The sequence below is a fragment of the Symphalangus syndactylus genome, chromosome X, assembly GCF_028878055.3.
Source record: "Symphalangus syndactylus isolate Jambi chromosome X, NHGRI_mSymSyn1-v2.1_pri, whole genome shotgun sequence".
Lineage (NCBI taxonomy): Eukaryota > Metazoa > Chordata > Mammalia > Primates > Hylobatidae > Symphalangus > Symphalangus syndactylus.
Window position 1 is genome coordinate 138846250 of NC_072447.2, and position 14312 is coordinate 138860561.

Here is a 14312-nt window from a genome sequence, read left to right on the forward strand (position 1 = left end):
CTTCTGCTTGATTACACTGAGCCGATGTTTCTTTAGCCGAAGGCAGTGGGCTAGTTTAGACGGCTTTTCATTCCCGGCAGCGCCTGTCGGTGCGTGTGACCTGGGACAGAGGGGCAAAGGAACCGGGCAGAGCGAGCTTGGGATGTCGCGGCCCCTTTAAGAGCGGCGGCGGCGGCGCGCGCTCCGACGCCTACCCCCAGGGCCCCGCCCCTTTCCCGTGAGCCCTCGGGGAGTGGTCCGACCGCGGGCGGCCGCCGGTGAGGTAGGGGCGGGAGGCGGGGGGAGACATGGCTCGGCGCGGCTGGCGGCGGGCACCCCTCCGCCGTGGCGTCGGCAGCAGTCCCCGAGCCCGCAGGCTCATGCGGCCCCTTTGGTTGCTCCTCGCAGTGGGCGTCTTTGACTGGGCAGGGGCTTCGGACGGCGGCGGAGAGGCTAGAGCCATGGACGAGGAGATCGTGTCCGAGAAGCAAGCCGAGGAGAGCCACCGGCAGGACAGCGCCAACCTCCTCATCTTCATCCTGCTGCTCACCCTCACTATCCTCACGATCTGGCTCTTCAAGCACCGCCGGGCCCGCTTCCTGCACGAAACCGGCCTGGCTATGATTTATGGCAAGTGCCTCAACCCTTGTCAGCCCCTTGGCGCTGCCCTTTTCTCTGCCCGCCGGCTGCTTCGCCTCCTCTGCTGGCCCTGCTCGGCCTACGTTCGGCTCCTCTTCTAATTCCTTCCATTTTCTGCCTCGCCTTCCCCCTACCTTGCGTTTCTCTGCCTCACCCCCTTTCCTCTTCTGCCTCGCGCCCCATTTTATCTGCCTCTCCACACCTTTTTCGTTTCCGACCCCACCCCCTTTTTCCTCCGTACCCCCACCCCCCCAACTCTTTCCCTGCCCACCAAGCTCGGGACCCGGGGCTGAGGATGGAAAACGAGTGGGCGCGGTGTCTGGAATTGGGCTGGGGGCTGGGGGAGGGGAGACACCATTGCGATCCATTTCTCTGGGGTGTCAGTTTGTTTAAGGTTCATTGAAACTGCAGTAGTATCTCTACTGCCCAGAATCTGGCGTTCTTTTGGAGCCAGAGTCGACCTTTACTCAACACCTATCTCCTGCTACGCCCTGTCCTTTCGAGGTTGCAAAGGAAAATCTTATTCTTGTGGAGTCCGGAAAAAAAAACCCGAACGTGAAATAGGCTACAGAAGGCTTAGGGCATTTTTAATGACGTCCCATTTATTGTACTATGCCTCTAATATCTGATATGGATACATATGGTTGACCCTTCCAATTCAGGCATACAAAAGTGAGGACGAGGAAGAGTTAAGGTCCTTCCAGAAGTGTAGTGTACTATACGATGATCTGGACAGTTCAGACAAACAGTAATTACAAACACCACGCATATGCAGTATGGGTGACTTGCTGTTGGCATGAGGTTATTGACCGATTGTAGAATAAATGGCTTCGGTTCTTGTGTCTCAGTCTGCTTTCTGAGGTTTATTATTATTATTATTTTTTTGGTGACAAGGTGATAAGGGTAAATCAAAGTGTGGTCTCAGAGGCATTTTGAGCTGTGCTGGGGCCTCAAGAGGAGAAAAGAAGATACATATTGCTGACTGTATTAATCTGACTGTGCGGGTATTGCTGAAGAGATGAGGGCGGACAAACAGTTCTTTCTGTGCAGTACATGTGTGAAGATTATCTTCATTTGGAACAGTTAAACCGTGAGCTTGTCGAGGTTTGTCTCTCAGACTTGCAGATAGGTAGATGAAGCTTTGGCACAAAAGACATTGCTCCATGCAAACCCGCGCCCCCTAGTAAATCCAGACTTCTGGAATGTGCATCTCTCAAAGGTAGCAAGGAAAGGTAGTTGTGTGCCTCAGGAAAATGCATGAACTCAGGCTTATTTTTCATTTGTAAGAGAATACAGTTTTGAGCCTGCATGTAAAATATCTCTGCTCACTAAGATTCCTCGTTTTTAGACATATTAGATGGTTTTTATATTTCATATGTTTTGCATTTCATTTGCAGTGCACCTTAAGCCAAATAAGCTATATATTTCTATATAATTTTCTGCATAACAGTGTGTGATTTATTTACTATCCTCAACAAACATTTATTGATAAACCTTCTATGTATTATGCTCAGAAAATACAAAGAGGTATAAGATCTTTGCCTTCAAGGAACTTATAGGCAGGTCATATAAAGAAAATAATGGCATCTTAAATTTGGTTAAATGCCAAATGAGTATTATAGAGTTAAAGTAATGAACTGATCAGAGATACTTCTTTTATAGAGAGAGATAGTATGATGTGGCAATTAAAGGTACAAGGCTTTAGACCAGAGGTCAGCAATTTTTTTTTTTTTTTCTGTAAAGGGCCAGGTAGTAATGATTGTTGACCTTGTGGATACGTAGATCTCTGTCTCTGTTGCATTTTTTTCTTTGATTTTTTTTCTTTTTACAAAGTTTTACAACATAAAAACTATTCTTAGCTCTTGGGCCATACAAAAACAGACCAAGGGCTGTAGTTTGCCAACCCCTGCTTTAGAATCAGGCCTAGATTCCCGTCCCACTCTGCCCATAGGTATGTGTGATCTTAGACAAGTCCCTTACTCTCTTTTACCATCATCTATATGTTGGGGATGATGATAGTAGGATTACTGTGAGGAAGAAATGTTTTTAGACTAGTAACTGACCCTTAAGTAAATGCCCAAGAAATGATAGCTGTGCTATTATTATTATTATTGCTGTTACAACTGCATTTTCTCAGATTAGGCCCAGAACAACTCTTTTAATTGGTCAGTCTCATAAGTCAAGGGACAAATACGGTCTTTTTAAAAGAATCAAATAGGGGCTTTGAATTGCCCTGGAAATATTTTCTCTATGGTAGCTGATATCATTAACCTCATCTAACTCTAGGACTGAAGTAGAAAAGGAGGATTACCGATTGCATTTTGTGAGGTTTCTAAGTTAATAAAAAGTGATAGAGCACCTTGGTGTTAGTATTTTTTGAGGGAAAAACAAGGGTATCTCTTGTGGAATGTAAAGTGCAAGAGTGTTAGTCTGGGAGTCAGATCTGGAGTTGACTTGGCGTTCTTTAGCCTGTCCTATTTTCTCATTGTGGGCAATGGGTGCTGTGGACCAAACAGCCTCCTAACTTAACTCGCAAGTCCAGTTCGAGAATAGATGGGATTGGGTCAAAGTTTGTTTCTTTCTTTCTTTCTTTCTTTCTTTCTTTCTTTCTTTCTTTCCTTCTTTCTTTTTTTGTGGAGGGTCAAAGTATTTTCAATACCACGAAAATTGAAGTTTTCTTTTCCTTTTTTTATTTTTGATAGAGTGTTGCTCTGTCGCCTAGGCTGGAGTGCGGTGGGGAGGTGGGGGGTCATAGCTCACTGCAGCCTCAACCTCCTGGGCTTAAGCGATCCTCCCACCTCACCCTTCTGAGTAACTGTGACTACAGGTGTGCACCACCACACCTGGCTAATTTTTTATTTTTATTTTTCTGGTGACGCGAGTGTTGGGGGGGTCTTCTCATGTTGCCCAGGCTGGTCTCAAGCTCTTGGGCTCAAGCTATCCTCTCACCTTGGCCTCCCAAAGTGCTGGGATTATAAGTGTGAGCCACCTCGCCTGGCCAGAAATTGAAGTTTTCTAGTCCTATTTACTGTCTGTCATTTTTCTTATAGCTCTCACAACATCATAACTACCTTATTATTATTAATATATTATTTTAAAACCTTTATTTTTCAGCATGACTCTGGGGTCAAAATGGGATGCCTAGACCTCTAAGATTCAGCCCACTGGTGATCTTATTCCTGTGATATTGGGTTAGCTACGTAAATCCTGGAAAATGCTATTAAAAATAAGCTTTTCCTTTATCTGAGAAGGAAGAGTAAAAACAGTTTAAATTGCCAAAGTGATCAGTTTCTAGATTGTAATATAGATCAATTGCTCCAGTTACAAACACAATTGGAAAGCACCCACATGTTTTGCTCATTGGGTTAGCTTTCTTAAGAAGCTTAAAAGTGAGTCACTGTTAGTAACTAAGTTTTCGAGGTAGTTAAATTAAGTCTGAAAAGTGATCACTCACTACACTGTGCTTACAGATGGTGTAAAAAGCAAAATATGGCAGAAATATTTGTATTGCCCTAAGCTTAAGGCATCCGAAGTCCGAGGTTTAACCAATGTGATTCATCAATAAATATTGATTAGATGTCTATGATGTATGGGATATGATGAGAAATACGTGTTTGAGCCACAGTATCTGCCCTCAAAGCACTTATCATCTAATGACTATGGTTCATACCTTATTTCTCATCATATCTTTCACAAAACTAATCTGTAGAAATTGTATCAGTTTTGGTCACACTTAATGCCCTAGTGATGTTCTTCTTATATTTTTGACTATCAGAGGCTTCAGGTGTGATCAGCTGGAAGAATGGGCTGAAATCCATGAGGAAACCAGTCACTGCCAACTGGGAGAATCACACAATAGTAGGGCCTTGGGTGACGCTGATTTCTTTCATCACTGGGAGAGTTTTCAGCACAGGAGAGTCAGGAATGTGTAGGAGGGGTAGGATCTCTCTGTTTTGTGAAAGATATCTCTTTGTGGTTGTGTTTTTTTGTTTTTGTTTTTGTTTTTGTTTTGAAACGGACTCTCGCTCTGTCTCCCAGGCTGGAGTGCAGTGGCTTTATCTCGGCTCACTGCAAGCTCAGCCTCCCGGGTTCATGCCATTCTCCTGCCTCAGCCTCCCAAGTAGCTGGGATTACAGGCGCCCACCACCACGCCCACCCCCACGCCCAGCTAAATTTTTTGTAATTTTAGTAGAGACGGGGGTTTCACCGTGTTAGCCAGGATGGTCTTGCTCTCCTGACCTCGTGATCCACCCGCCTTGGCCTCCCAAAGTGCTGGGATTACAGGCATGAGCCACAGCACCCAGCCGTGGTTGTGTTCTTTGTTGCCTGTTAGTGGTCATTTAAAATTTCATAATATAAATATTTTCTGTGCCTCCCTCTATGTAGGAGGCTAGAAGTTTCTGCTTTAGTCTCTTAACAAAGCGCTGTTTCTGTATCCTTTCACTGAGAATTGCTTTGACTCTCTGACTAGGATTTGGCCTTTTACAGAACCCTTGTTAACTTGATCTGCGAATTTTTTTCAAGTGAATCCCAATTTTTCAGATGCCTCGTGTCATAATAAAGGGATCTTGATTTTGTTTCCAGTCTAAATAATTATTCTCCATGCTGTTGTTTTATCGACCAAGGTATGTGTTTCAAATTTGCCCAAGTGCTGAGCTCTCCTCAGGGTACCCAGTGATGCTTCAGCATAGGGTTGGGCAAACAGTAGAACCAGTGGGCACTCGGGAGGCGGAGGTTGCGGTGAGCCGAGATCACGCCACTGCACTCCAGCCTCGGCAACAGAGAACAGAGTAGGACTCCGTCTCAAAAAAAAAAAAACAACAACCATGGTTGGGCTTGGGGACATGGAAGGAATTTATGCTGCCATTATTAGCATTTGTAGTAGCTTTTCTGTGATTTTTGCATGTAAATATAAGAGGACAGCTTTTACTGAGCCTCTTAATTAGCTCTTGTGGAATAGTAGAGAAAAGAGCTGTTTCTATCTCATACAGGCAGAACGACTGGATCTACAGGCTTTTCTCTTCTAGGTTATGTCTGTCAAGCACAGTTGCTATCTAACAGTTAGTTTCTAATTTTGTTTTTGGAGGTGAGATATTTTTAAAAGGTGTCTTTCGTTTATTTTAAATTTGAACCTTTGTTTAAACGTTTTTAAAGTTGGTGTCATTATACTACTGTTCACGAATGAATCATTACTACTCCAAAAAATATATGTGACTATAAATTGACCAGAAGGATCCCTCCTCTCTGCTCTCTCCCTGCTTCCTGGGCAACTGCTGCCTTTTTTTTTGTTTGACGGAGTTTTTGCTCCGTTGTCCAGGCTGGAGTGCAGTGGCACGATCTCGACTCACTGCAACCTCCACCTCCTGGGTTCAAGCAATTCTCCTGCCTCAGCCTCCCAAGTAGCTGGGATTACAGGCACCCGCCACCACGCCCGGCTAATTTTTGTATTTTTAGTAGAGATGAGGTTTCACTATGTTGGCCAGGCTGGTCTCAAACTCTTGACCTCAAGTGATCCACCCGCCTCAGCCTACCAAATTGCTAGGATTACAGGTGTGAGCCACTGCACCCAGCTGGCAACGACTGCTCTTATACCTCCTCGTTTCTGCTTCATCACTTCTCACTTGGGTCTGGTTTCCACCCCTGCTACTCCACTGAAACTGCTCTTATCGAGATCACCTATGGCCTCCTTGTTTCCAAACCCAGTGGATACTTCTAATGCCTGCCTTATTTGACTTTACTATAGCATTTGATAGTTTTTATCACTTCCTTCTCCTCAAAAATGAATTTTTTCCCTTTCTTCCTGACTTTGCCACCACTGGTTCCTTTTTTTTCTACTCCTGTGGGTTTTTCTTCTCAGACTCCTTCATCAGCTCCTTCTCCTCTAGCAGCCCCTTAATGTTGGCTATTAATAGATCAAACCCCAGATCTATATCATAGTCTTCTTCCCATTTTATTTGCTCTGCTGGCGATCTCATCTACATCTGACTTCAACCATCTTATGACTGCACAGTGTATATCTCCAGTTGAGACCCCTGGCTTTAGCTCCAGATACCACATATGCAACTATGCGTGTGTCACAAGTACATCCAACTCAATGTGTCCAAAACTGAACGTAGCCTTTTCCCCTGTAAATCTGTTCATCTTTGTATTTTCCTTACCTCATTGAATGGCCTTGTTATCCCCCTCAGTGCCCAGGCCAACTTACTCACCTGGTTACCAAGTCAATTAACGTTCCTCTTAGTCTTTCATCTCCCTTCCTCAGTCACTAAATCTTACTAAAATATAATACCTTCTAAAAATCCTTCTCCCCTCCTGTCAGTACTCTCTTAGGTTAGGACCTAAACTCTTATTGCCTGAATGCCTACAGTAGCCCTGTATCTAGCCTTTTAGACCCTCTCTAGTCTAGACCAGTCTTTCTAAAGTGGAAATCTGATATTAAGCCTCTGCCTTCTGTGACTTCATTTTACTTTTGGGATAAACTTCAAACTCCCTTCCCCAACAGATAAGATCTTTTATGATTCAACTCCTGCCAATCTTTCAAACCTCAACTCTTGTCACTTTATAAGCCAGCTGTACTGAACTACTTGATTCACTGGATGGGCTGTGTTCTCTCCATCCTTGACTGGATGTGTACTACTATTCCTCTACTTGGAATATACCCATTTCTTCTAGCTTGTTACCTGCCCAGGTGACATCTCTGGAAAGACTTCCCTAATGTCTTACTCCCCCAGGCTTGGGTAGTTGCCTCTTTTCTGTTCTTATAATACCTTGTATACATATATATATTGCATTATGATTGTTTATTCAGTCTGTTTTCACTAACTGGACCGAGTTTTCCTTGAAGGAGGGACCTTGTTTTCATCTCTGAACCCTGGAGGCCTACCTAGCATAGTACACTCATTCACATATTGAAAGAATGGCTGGCTAGTCAGAATGAAAGGCATTAGGAAGGTAAAATGCAGCTAGTAGTGGTATACTATGCATGGAGTTAAGGAAAGTTCCAGAAGTTTGGGTTTTATTTGTAGTTGAGGTATGTCCATACAATGAAATATCATTTGATCGTAAAAGTAAATGAGGTTCTGATCCATGCTACAACATAGATAAACCTTGAAAATATTATGCTAAGTGAAAGAAGTCAGACACAAAAGGCCATATATTGTAGGAGTTCATTTATATGAAATGTTTAGAAAAGGCAGGTCCATAAAGAAAGAAAGTAGATGAGTGGTTGCCAGGGGCTGTGGATTCGGGCATGGGGGAATGGAGAATGACTGCTAGTAGGTGTGTGGTTCTTTTTGGAGGGATGAAAATGTTCTAGAATTAGATAGTGGTGATTGATATTCAACTTTGTAAATATACTAAAGACCACTGAATTGTACAGTTTTTAAAAGGATGAACTTTTGGTGTTTGAATTAGATATCAGTAAAGCCATTACTAAACAATTATAGTTGATCAATATAGTTTTATAGGGCTGGGCATGGTGGCTCACGTCTGTAATCCCAGCAGTTTGGGAGGCCGAGGTGGATGGATTACAAGGTCAGGAGTTTGAGACCAGCCTGGCCAACATGGTGAAACCCCATCTCTACTAAAAATACAAAAACTAGCCAGGCGTGGTGGTGTGCGCCTATAATCCCAGCTACTCGGGAGGCTGAGGCAGGATAATTGATTGGACCCGGGAGGTGGAGGTTGCAGTGAGCCGAGATCATGCCACTGCACTCCAGCCTGGACAACAGAGCAAGATTCCGTCTCAGAAAAAAAAAAAAATTAGTTTTACAGTACCTAGAATATTGTGCATATTTGAATGTCATTAGGATGATCCAGCAATCTGTTTGATGTCATAGTGCCAGATTCAGGACTTCTATTCTATGTTTTGATTTTGAAGCAGATATTTTAAAATTGAAATCTGACCTTTTAGAAGTAGAAGAACTCAGTCAACCTACAAATATTATTGACTTTTCAATTTGTTAAATGTGCATTATTTGGCCAGTCATGTGCTTTGGGAATAAACTTGCGAAGTGCATTGTTTAAGTCTTATAAATTGATGAATGGAGGTGAAAAACAAATTTCTTTCTTTCTTTCTTTCTTTTTTTTGAGACAGAGTTTCGCTTTGTTGCCCAGGCTGGAGTGAAGTGGCATCATCTCGGCTCACTGCAACCTCTGCCTCCTGGGTTAAAGCAATTCTCACACCTCAGCCTCCTGAGTTGCTGGGATTGCAGGCGCCCGCCACCACTCCCAGCTGATTTTTTGTATTTTAGTAGAGTTGGGGTTTCACCATGTTTCCCAGGCTGGTCTCGAACTCCTGAGCTCTCAGGCAATCCACCCATCTCGGCCTCCCAAAGTGCTAAGATTACAGGCATGAGCCACCGCGCCTGGCCAGAAAACACATTTCTAACATGATTGCACTGTCGAGTTGGGACACATTGGAGCATATTCTGTCTTCAGATGTTTTGAAGATATTTTCTCTTTTTGTTACCTTCCTCATTACTTATTTAAATATTGATCTAGAAATGCAGCGATCTGTGCTGTTGTCCTAGGGAATGTTTTTCTCTCCTGTTTCACTGGATTATATGAAGATTGGGCTGTTTGTTGTATGAATTTAGTAATACTTTAAAACATAACTGCATTTCATCTAAAAATCAGTTCTGAGCTACAAGGAACTACCATAAGAGATTTTCTCTCATCCATAGTTATGCGTGGGGTACAAAAGAAGTGGTCTCTGTCGGCAAGAAGAGCTTATGTTGTTCTTTTTTCCAGGTCTTTTGGTGGGCCTTGTGCTTCGGTATGGCATTCACGTTCCGAGTGATGTAAATAATGTGACCCTGAGCTGTGAAGTGCAGTCAAGTCCAACTACCTTACTGGTAAATGTTAGTGGAAAATTTTATGAGTATACGCTGAAAGGAGAGATTAGTTCACATGAACTCAATAATGTTCAAGATAATGAAATGCTTAGAAAGGTAAGTTCTTAAAGGAAATCTTTGAATCTTTTTTGTGTCTAACTAGCAGCAAAATGATTCAGGAGAAAATAAGTAATGGATTTTTAATGATATTTAAAATAATGAGTCTTTTTCAATGGAGTAAAACCTCAGTTAACAAATGTAATAATGTAAGGAAATGGATATGTCTGTACAACTCGTTTTCTGATTGAGGCTAAGTAGTGTAACTTTTTGTTTCTCTCTGGATTGTTTACAGCTTGTGATAAATGGAGACTGGGATTAACTTAAGCAGAATTTATTTATTTATTTATTTTTTATTTTTTATTTTTTATTTTTATTTTTTTGAGACGGAGTCTCGCTCTGTCACCCAGGCTGGAGTGCAGTGGCGCAATCTCCGCTCACTGCAAGCTCCGCCTCCCGGGTTCACGCCATTCTCCTGCCTCAGCTCTCTGAGTAGCTGGGACTACAGGCACCCGCCACCACGCCCGGCTAATTTTTTGTATTTTTAGTAGAGACGGGGTTTCACCGTGGTCTCGATCTCTTGACCTCGTGATCCGCCCGCCTCGGCCTCCCAAAGTGCTGGGATTACAAGCGTGAGCCACCGCGCCTGGCATAAGTTAAGCAGAATTTATAAGCATTTCTTTCCATTTGCAGATGGTCCTTATAGTTTTCTTTTTCTTTTTCTTTATTTATTTTATGTTTTCTGAGATGGAGTCTCACTCTGTCGCCCAGGCTAGAGTGCAGTGGCATGATCTTGGCTCACTGCAGCCTCTGTCTCCTGGGTTCAAGCAGTTCTTCTGCCTCAGCCTCCCGTGTAGCTGGGATTACAGGCGTCCACCACCACGCCTGGCTTTTTGTATTTTTTAGTAGAGACGGAGTTCTACCATGTTGGCCAGGCTGGTCTCCAACTCCTGACCTCAAGTGATTCCCCCGCCTCGGCCTCCCAAAGTGCTGGGATTACAGGCGTGAGCCACTGTGCCCAGCCAGTCCTTATAGTTTTATAGTACTTCAGCATATTGGCTTTATTTGATAATACCTAAAATATTCTATTAATATTTCTTTCAATTCTTTCTTGCCTTGCTTGTATTCTATACTGATCACAATTTAATCTTTCTTTGATTCACAATCTGACACAACTTCAGGGACCCTAAGCGTGAGTCTGAGTTATTGTACCATGCTGTGCATAAAGCTTTATGTTAGAGTTTGAGTTGCAATTGTACTGGCTCCCAGAAATCCCTGGAGCTGCTTTCTCCTGTCTCCCTCATAGGTTTATCATGACGTTTCTCAGTGCCACTTTGCTCATGTCTCTTTGTTTTCTCCTACCTTTGCTGTTTGCCTTCACTTCTGTCTGCTACATTGGCAGGACTTGACTTTTTTTTTTTTTTTTTTTTGACACAGGGTTTTACTCTGTCACCCAGGCTGGAGTGTAGTGGCATGATCTCAGCTCTCTGCAACCCCCGCCTCCCAGGCTCAGGTGACTCTCCAACCTCAGCCTCCTTAGTAGCTCAGACTACAGGCACGTGCCACCATACCCGGCTAATTTTTGTATTTTTAGTAGAGTTGGGGTTTCACCATGTTGTCTAGGCTCGTCTCAAACTCCTGGGCTCAGGCGAACCACCTACCTCAGCCTCCCAAAGTGCTAGGAGTACAGGCAGGACTTGATTTTTATAGCTACTTGGTTGTATTTCTGACCATCTTTAATGCTTTTAAAATTTCATATGAACTTGAGGTTTACCTTGCAACAAGAGTTCTTTCCACCTGTGGAAAATTCCAATTCCTTAAAAGTTCTAGTAAACGAAGTTTTAGCATGGGTTTGTGTGTAGCTACTTTGTGTTCATGTCACATTCTACTGCAGCCTTATGAACAGAAGGGGGTATTTACATTTTTATGGTGACTAGGTCTTAAAATGAGTGGGCTATCGGAAGTAGAAATCTGAGCCGTACAGAAACTTTTTACTACAATATTATACACCTTTAGAAATGTTATCTATGTAAGAAATCTGTTTCTTTTTGCCAACAATAATACCGTACTCTTAAGTTTTATATTACCAGTTTGGGGTTTCATTCATTCATTTATGTTTTGTTGTTGTTGTTGTTGTTGTTGTTTTGTTGTTTTTTTGTGTGTTTTGTTTGTTTGTTTGTTTGAGACGGAGTCTCGATCTGTCACCCAGGCTGGAGTGCAGTGGTGCAATCTCGGCTCATTGCAAGCTCCGCCTCCTGGGTTCATGCCATTCTCCTGCCTCACCCTCCCAAGTAGCTGGGACTACAGGCACCCGCCACCACGCCCAGCTAATTTTTTGTATTTTTAATAGAGACGGGGTTTCACCATGTTAGCCAGGATGGTCTCGATCTCCTGACCTCGTTATCCACCTGCCTTGGCCTCCCAAAGTGCTGGGATTACAGGCGTGAGCCACCACTCCCGGCCTCATTCATTTATTTTTGGGACGGAGTTTTGCTCTTATTGCCCAAGCTGGAGTGCAGTGGCACAATCTCGGCTCCTCCACCTCCCAGGTTCAAGTAATTCTCCTGTGTCAGCCTCCCAAGTAGCAGGGATTACAGGCATACACCACCATACCAGGCTAATTTTGTATTTTTAATAGAGATGGGGTTTTGCCATGTTGGTCAGGCAGGTCTCGAATTTCTGACCTCAAGTGATCCACCTGCCTCGGCCTCCCAAAGTGCTGGGATTGCAGGCTTGGGCCACTGCACCCAGCCAGGTTTCTTTTATTTAAAGCAAAAATAATGTCCATGCTTTCTCTTACTTTTTTTTTTTTTTTGAGACAAAATCTCACTCTTTTGCCCAGGCTGGAGTGCACTGGCACGATCTTGGCTCACTGCAATCTCTGCCTCCCGAGTTCCAGCGATTCTCCTGCCTCAGCCTCCTGAGTAGCTGGGATTACAGGCACACGCCACCACACCCAGCTAATTTTTGTATTTTTAGTAGAGTTGGGGTTTCACCATGTTGGCTAGGGTGGTCTTGAACTCCTGGCTTCAGGTGATCCGCCCACCTCCGCCTCCCAAAGTGCTGGGATTACAGGTGTGAGCCACTGCGCCTGGCCCTATTTTTAACTTTTTTCTTTGTTTGTTTAGATGGAGTCTTGCTCTGTCACCCAGGCTGGAGTGCAGTGGTGCAGTCTCAGCTCACTGCAGCCTCTGCCTCCAAGGTTCAAGCAATTCTCCTGCCTCAGCCTCCTGAAACATTTTTTAATGACATAGTATTTTAATACACTTTCCACAGATAGGCCTTAACTGATTGTTCCAATGCTATCTCCTGGTCGTTTGGTTGAGAAGTAGAACAGAAGCTATCCTAGATGAAATATTTTTAAGTTAACACAGTAATGTTCTTGCCTTTGACTAGTTTAACATATAGTATTTTTTCTTCTTGATCATTTGATAATGGAATATGAGGTCTTCTAGGGAATTGATCTAAAATAACTCTTTATTTTAACAGGTTACTTTTGATCCAGAAGTATTTTTCAACATATTACTTCCTCCTATCATATTTTATGCAGGTTATAGCCTGAAAAGGGTAAGTCTTTTTGTCTTTCATATACTTTGAATAATCTTAAACTCCATGGGCTTTGTAATATTTGACACTTCAGAAATGGGCTGTTCTTTCCAGATTACCCTCCTTTCTCCTCTCCTTATCCTTTTTAGATGCTGAAATTTATACCTGTACAAGAATGTTTTCTCTTATTTATCCTAGTGAATAATGCATTTAATCCTAGTGAATAATGCATTTAATATTAGCATAGCATAGAAAACCTTTTCTTTTTCAAGTAACTGGTAAGTATTCTAACAGTGTAACTTTTTTTTTTTTTTGTCAGAGACATTTTTTTCGAAATCTTGGGTCTATCCTAGCATACGCTTTTCTTGGAACAGCAATTTCTTGTTTCGTTATTGGGTAAGTATTTTAAGCTTAAAATACTTTGTAGCCTTCAAATTATAATTTTAAAATAATATATTTTTGTGTAGGGACCAGCTCCACAGGGTCGGTGGGTCTCTCCCTGTGTGTGGCGACGAGAGAGTGTAGGAATAAAGACACAAGACAAAGAGATAAAAGAAAAGGCAGCCGGGCCCGGGTGTCCACTACCACCAATGCGCGGAGACCGGTAGTGGCCCCGAATGTCTGGCTGCACTGTTATTTATTGTATGCAAAGTAAAAGGGGCAGGGTAAAGAATGTGAGTCTTCTCCAATGATAGGTAAGGTCACGTGGGTCACGTGTCCACTGGACGGGGGCCCTTCCCTGCCTGGCAGCCGAGGCAGAGAGAGAGAGAAGACAAAGAGGAAGACAGTTTACGCCATTATTTCTACATATCAGAGACTATTAGTACTTTCACTAATTTACTACTGTTATCTAGAAGGCAGGGCCAGGTGTACAGGATGGAACATGAAGGCAGACTAGGAGCGTGACCACTGAAGCACAGCATCACAGGGAGACGGTTAGGCCTCCGGATAACTGCGGGAAAGCCTGACTGGTGTCAGGCCCCCCACAAGAGGTGGAGGAGCAGAGTCTTCTCTAAACTCCCCTGGGGAAAAGGAGACTCCCTTTCCCGGTCTGCTAAGTAGAGGGTGTTGTTCGTTGACACCTTTTGCTACCGCTAGACCACGGTCTGCCTGGCAACAGGCATCTTCCCAGACACTGGCGTCACTGCTAGACCAAGGAGCCCTTCGGGTGGCCCTGTCTGGGCATAACAGAAGGCTCGCACTCTTGTCTTCTGGTCACACCTCACTATGTCCCCTCAGCTCCTATCTCTGTATGGC

The 14312-nt window shown here is 43.5% G+C and overlaps 1 protein-coding gene across 8 annotated transcripts in view; it reads left to right on the forward strand.

Moving 5' to 3' along the window:
• Nucleotides 1–213: 213 nt before the first annotated feature.
• Nucleotides 214–14312, forward strand: part of SLC9A6 (solute carrier family 9 member A6) — a 69519-nt gene continuing 55420 nt past the window's right edge. For 2 of the 8 annotated variants that reach the window (XM_055267057.2, XM_055267060.2), the window contains exons 1-5: nt 214–262; nt 388–609; nt 9370–9569; nt 12999–13076; nt 13375–13451. In XM_055267057.2, the coding sequence (XP_055123032.1) occupies nt 441–609; nt 9370–9569; nt 12999–13076; nt 13375–13451 (524 nt within the window). In that variant the 5' untranslated portion in view covers nt 214–262; nt 388–440. Of the gene's footprint in view, nt 610–9369; nt 9570–12998; nt 13077–13374; nt 13452–14312 lie in introns of all 8 variants that reach the window. The other 6 variants (XM_055267059.2, XM_055267061.2, XM_055267062.2 and 3 more) reach the window with 6 other exon arrangements.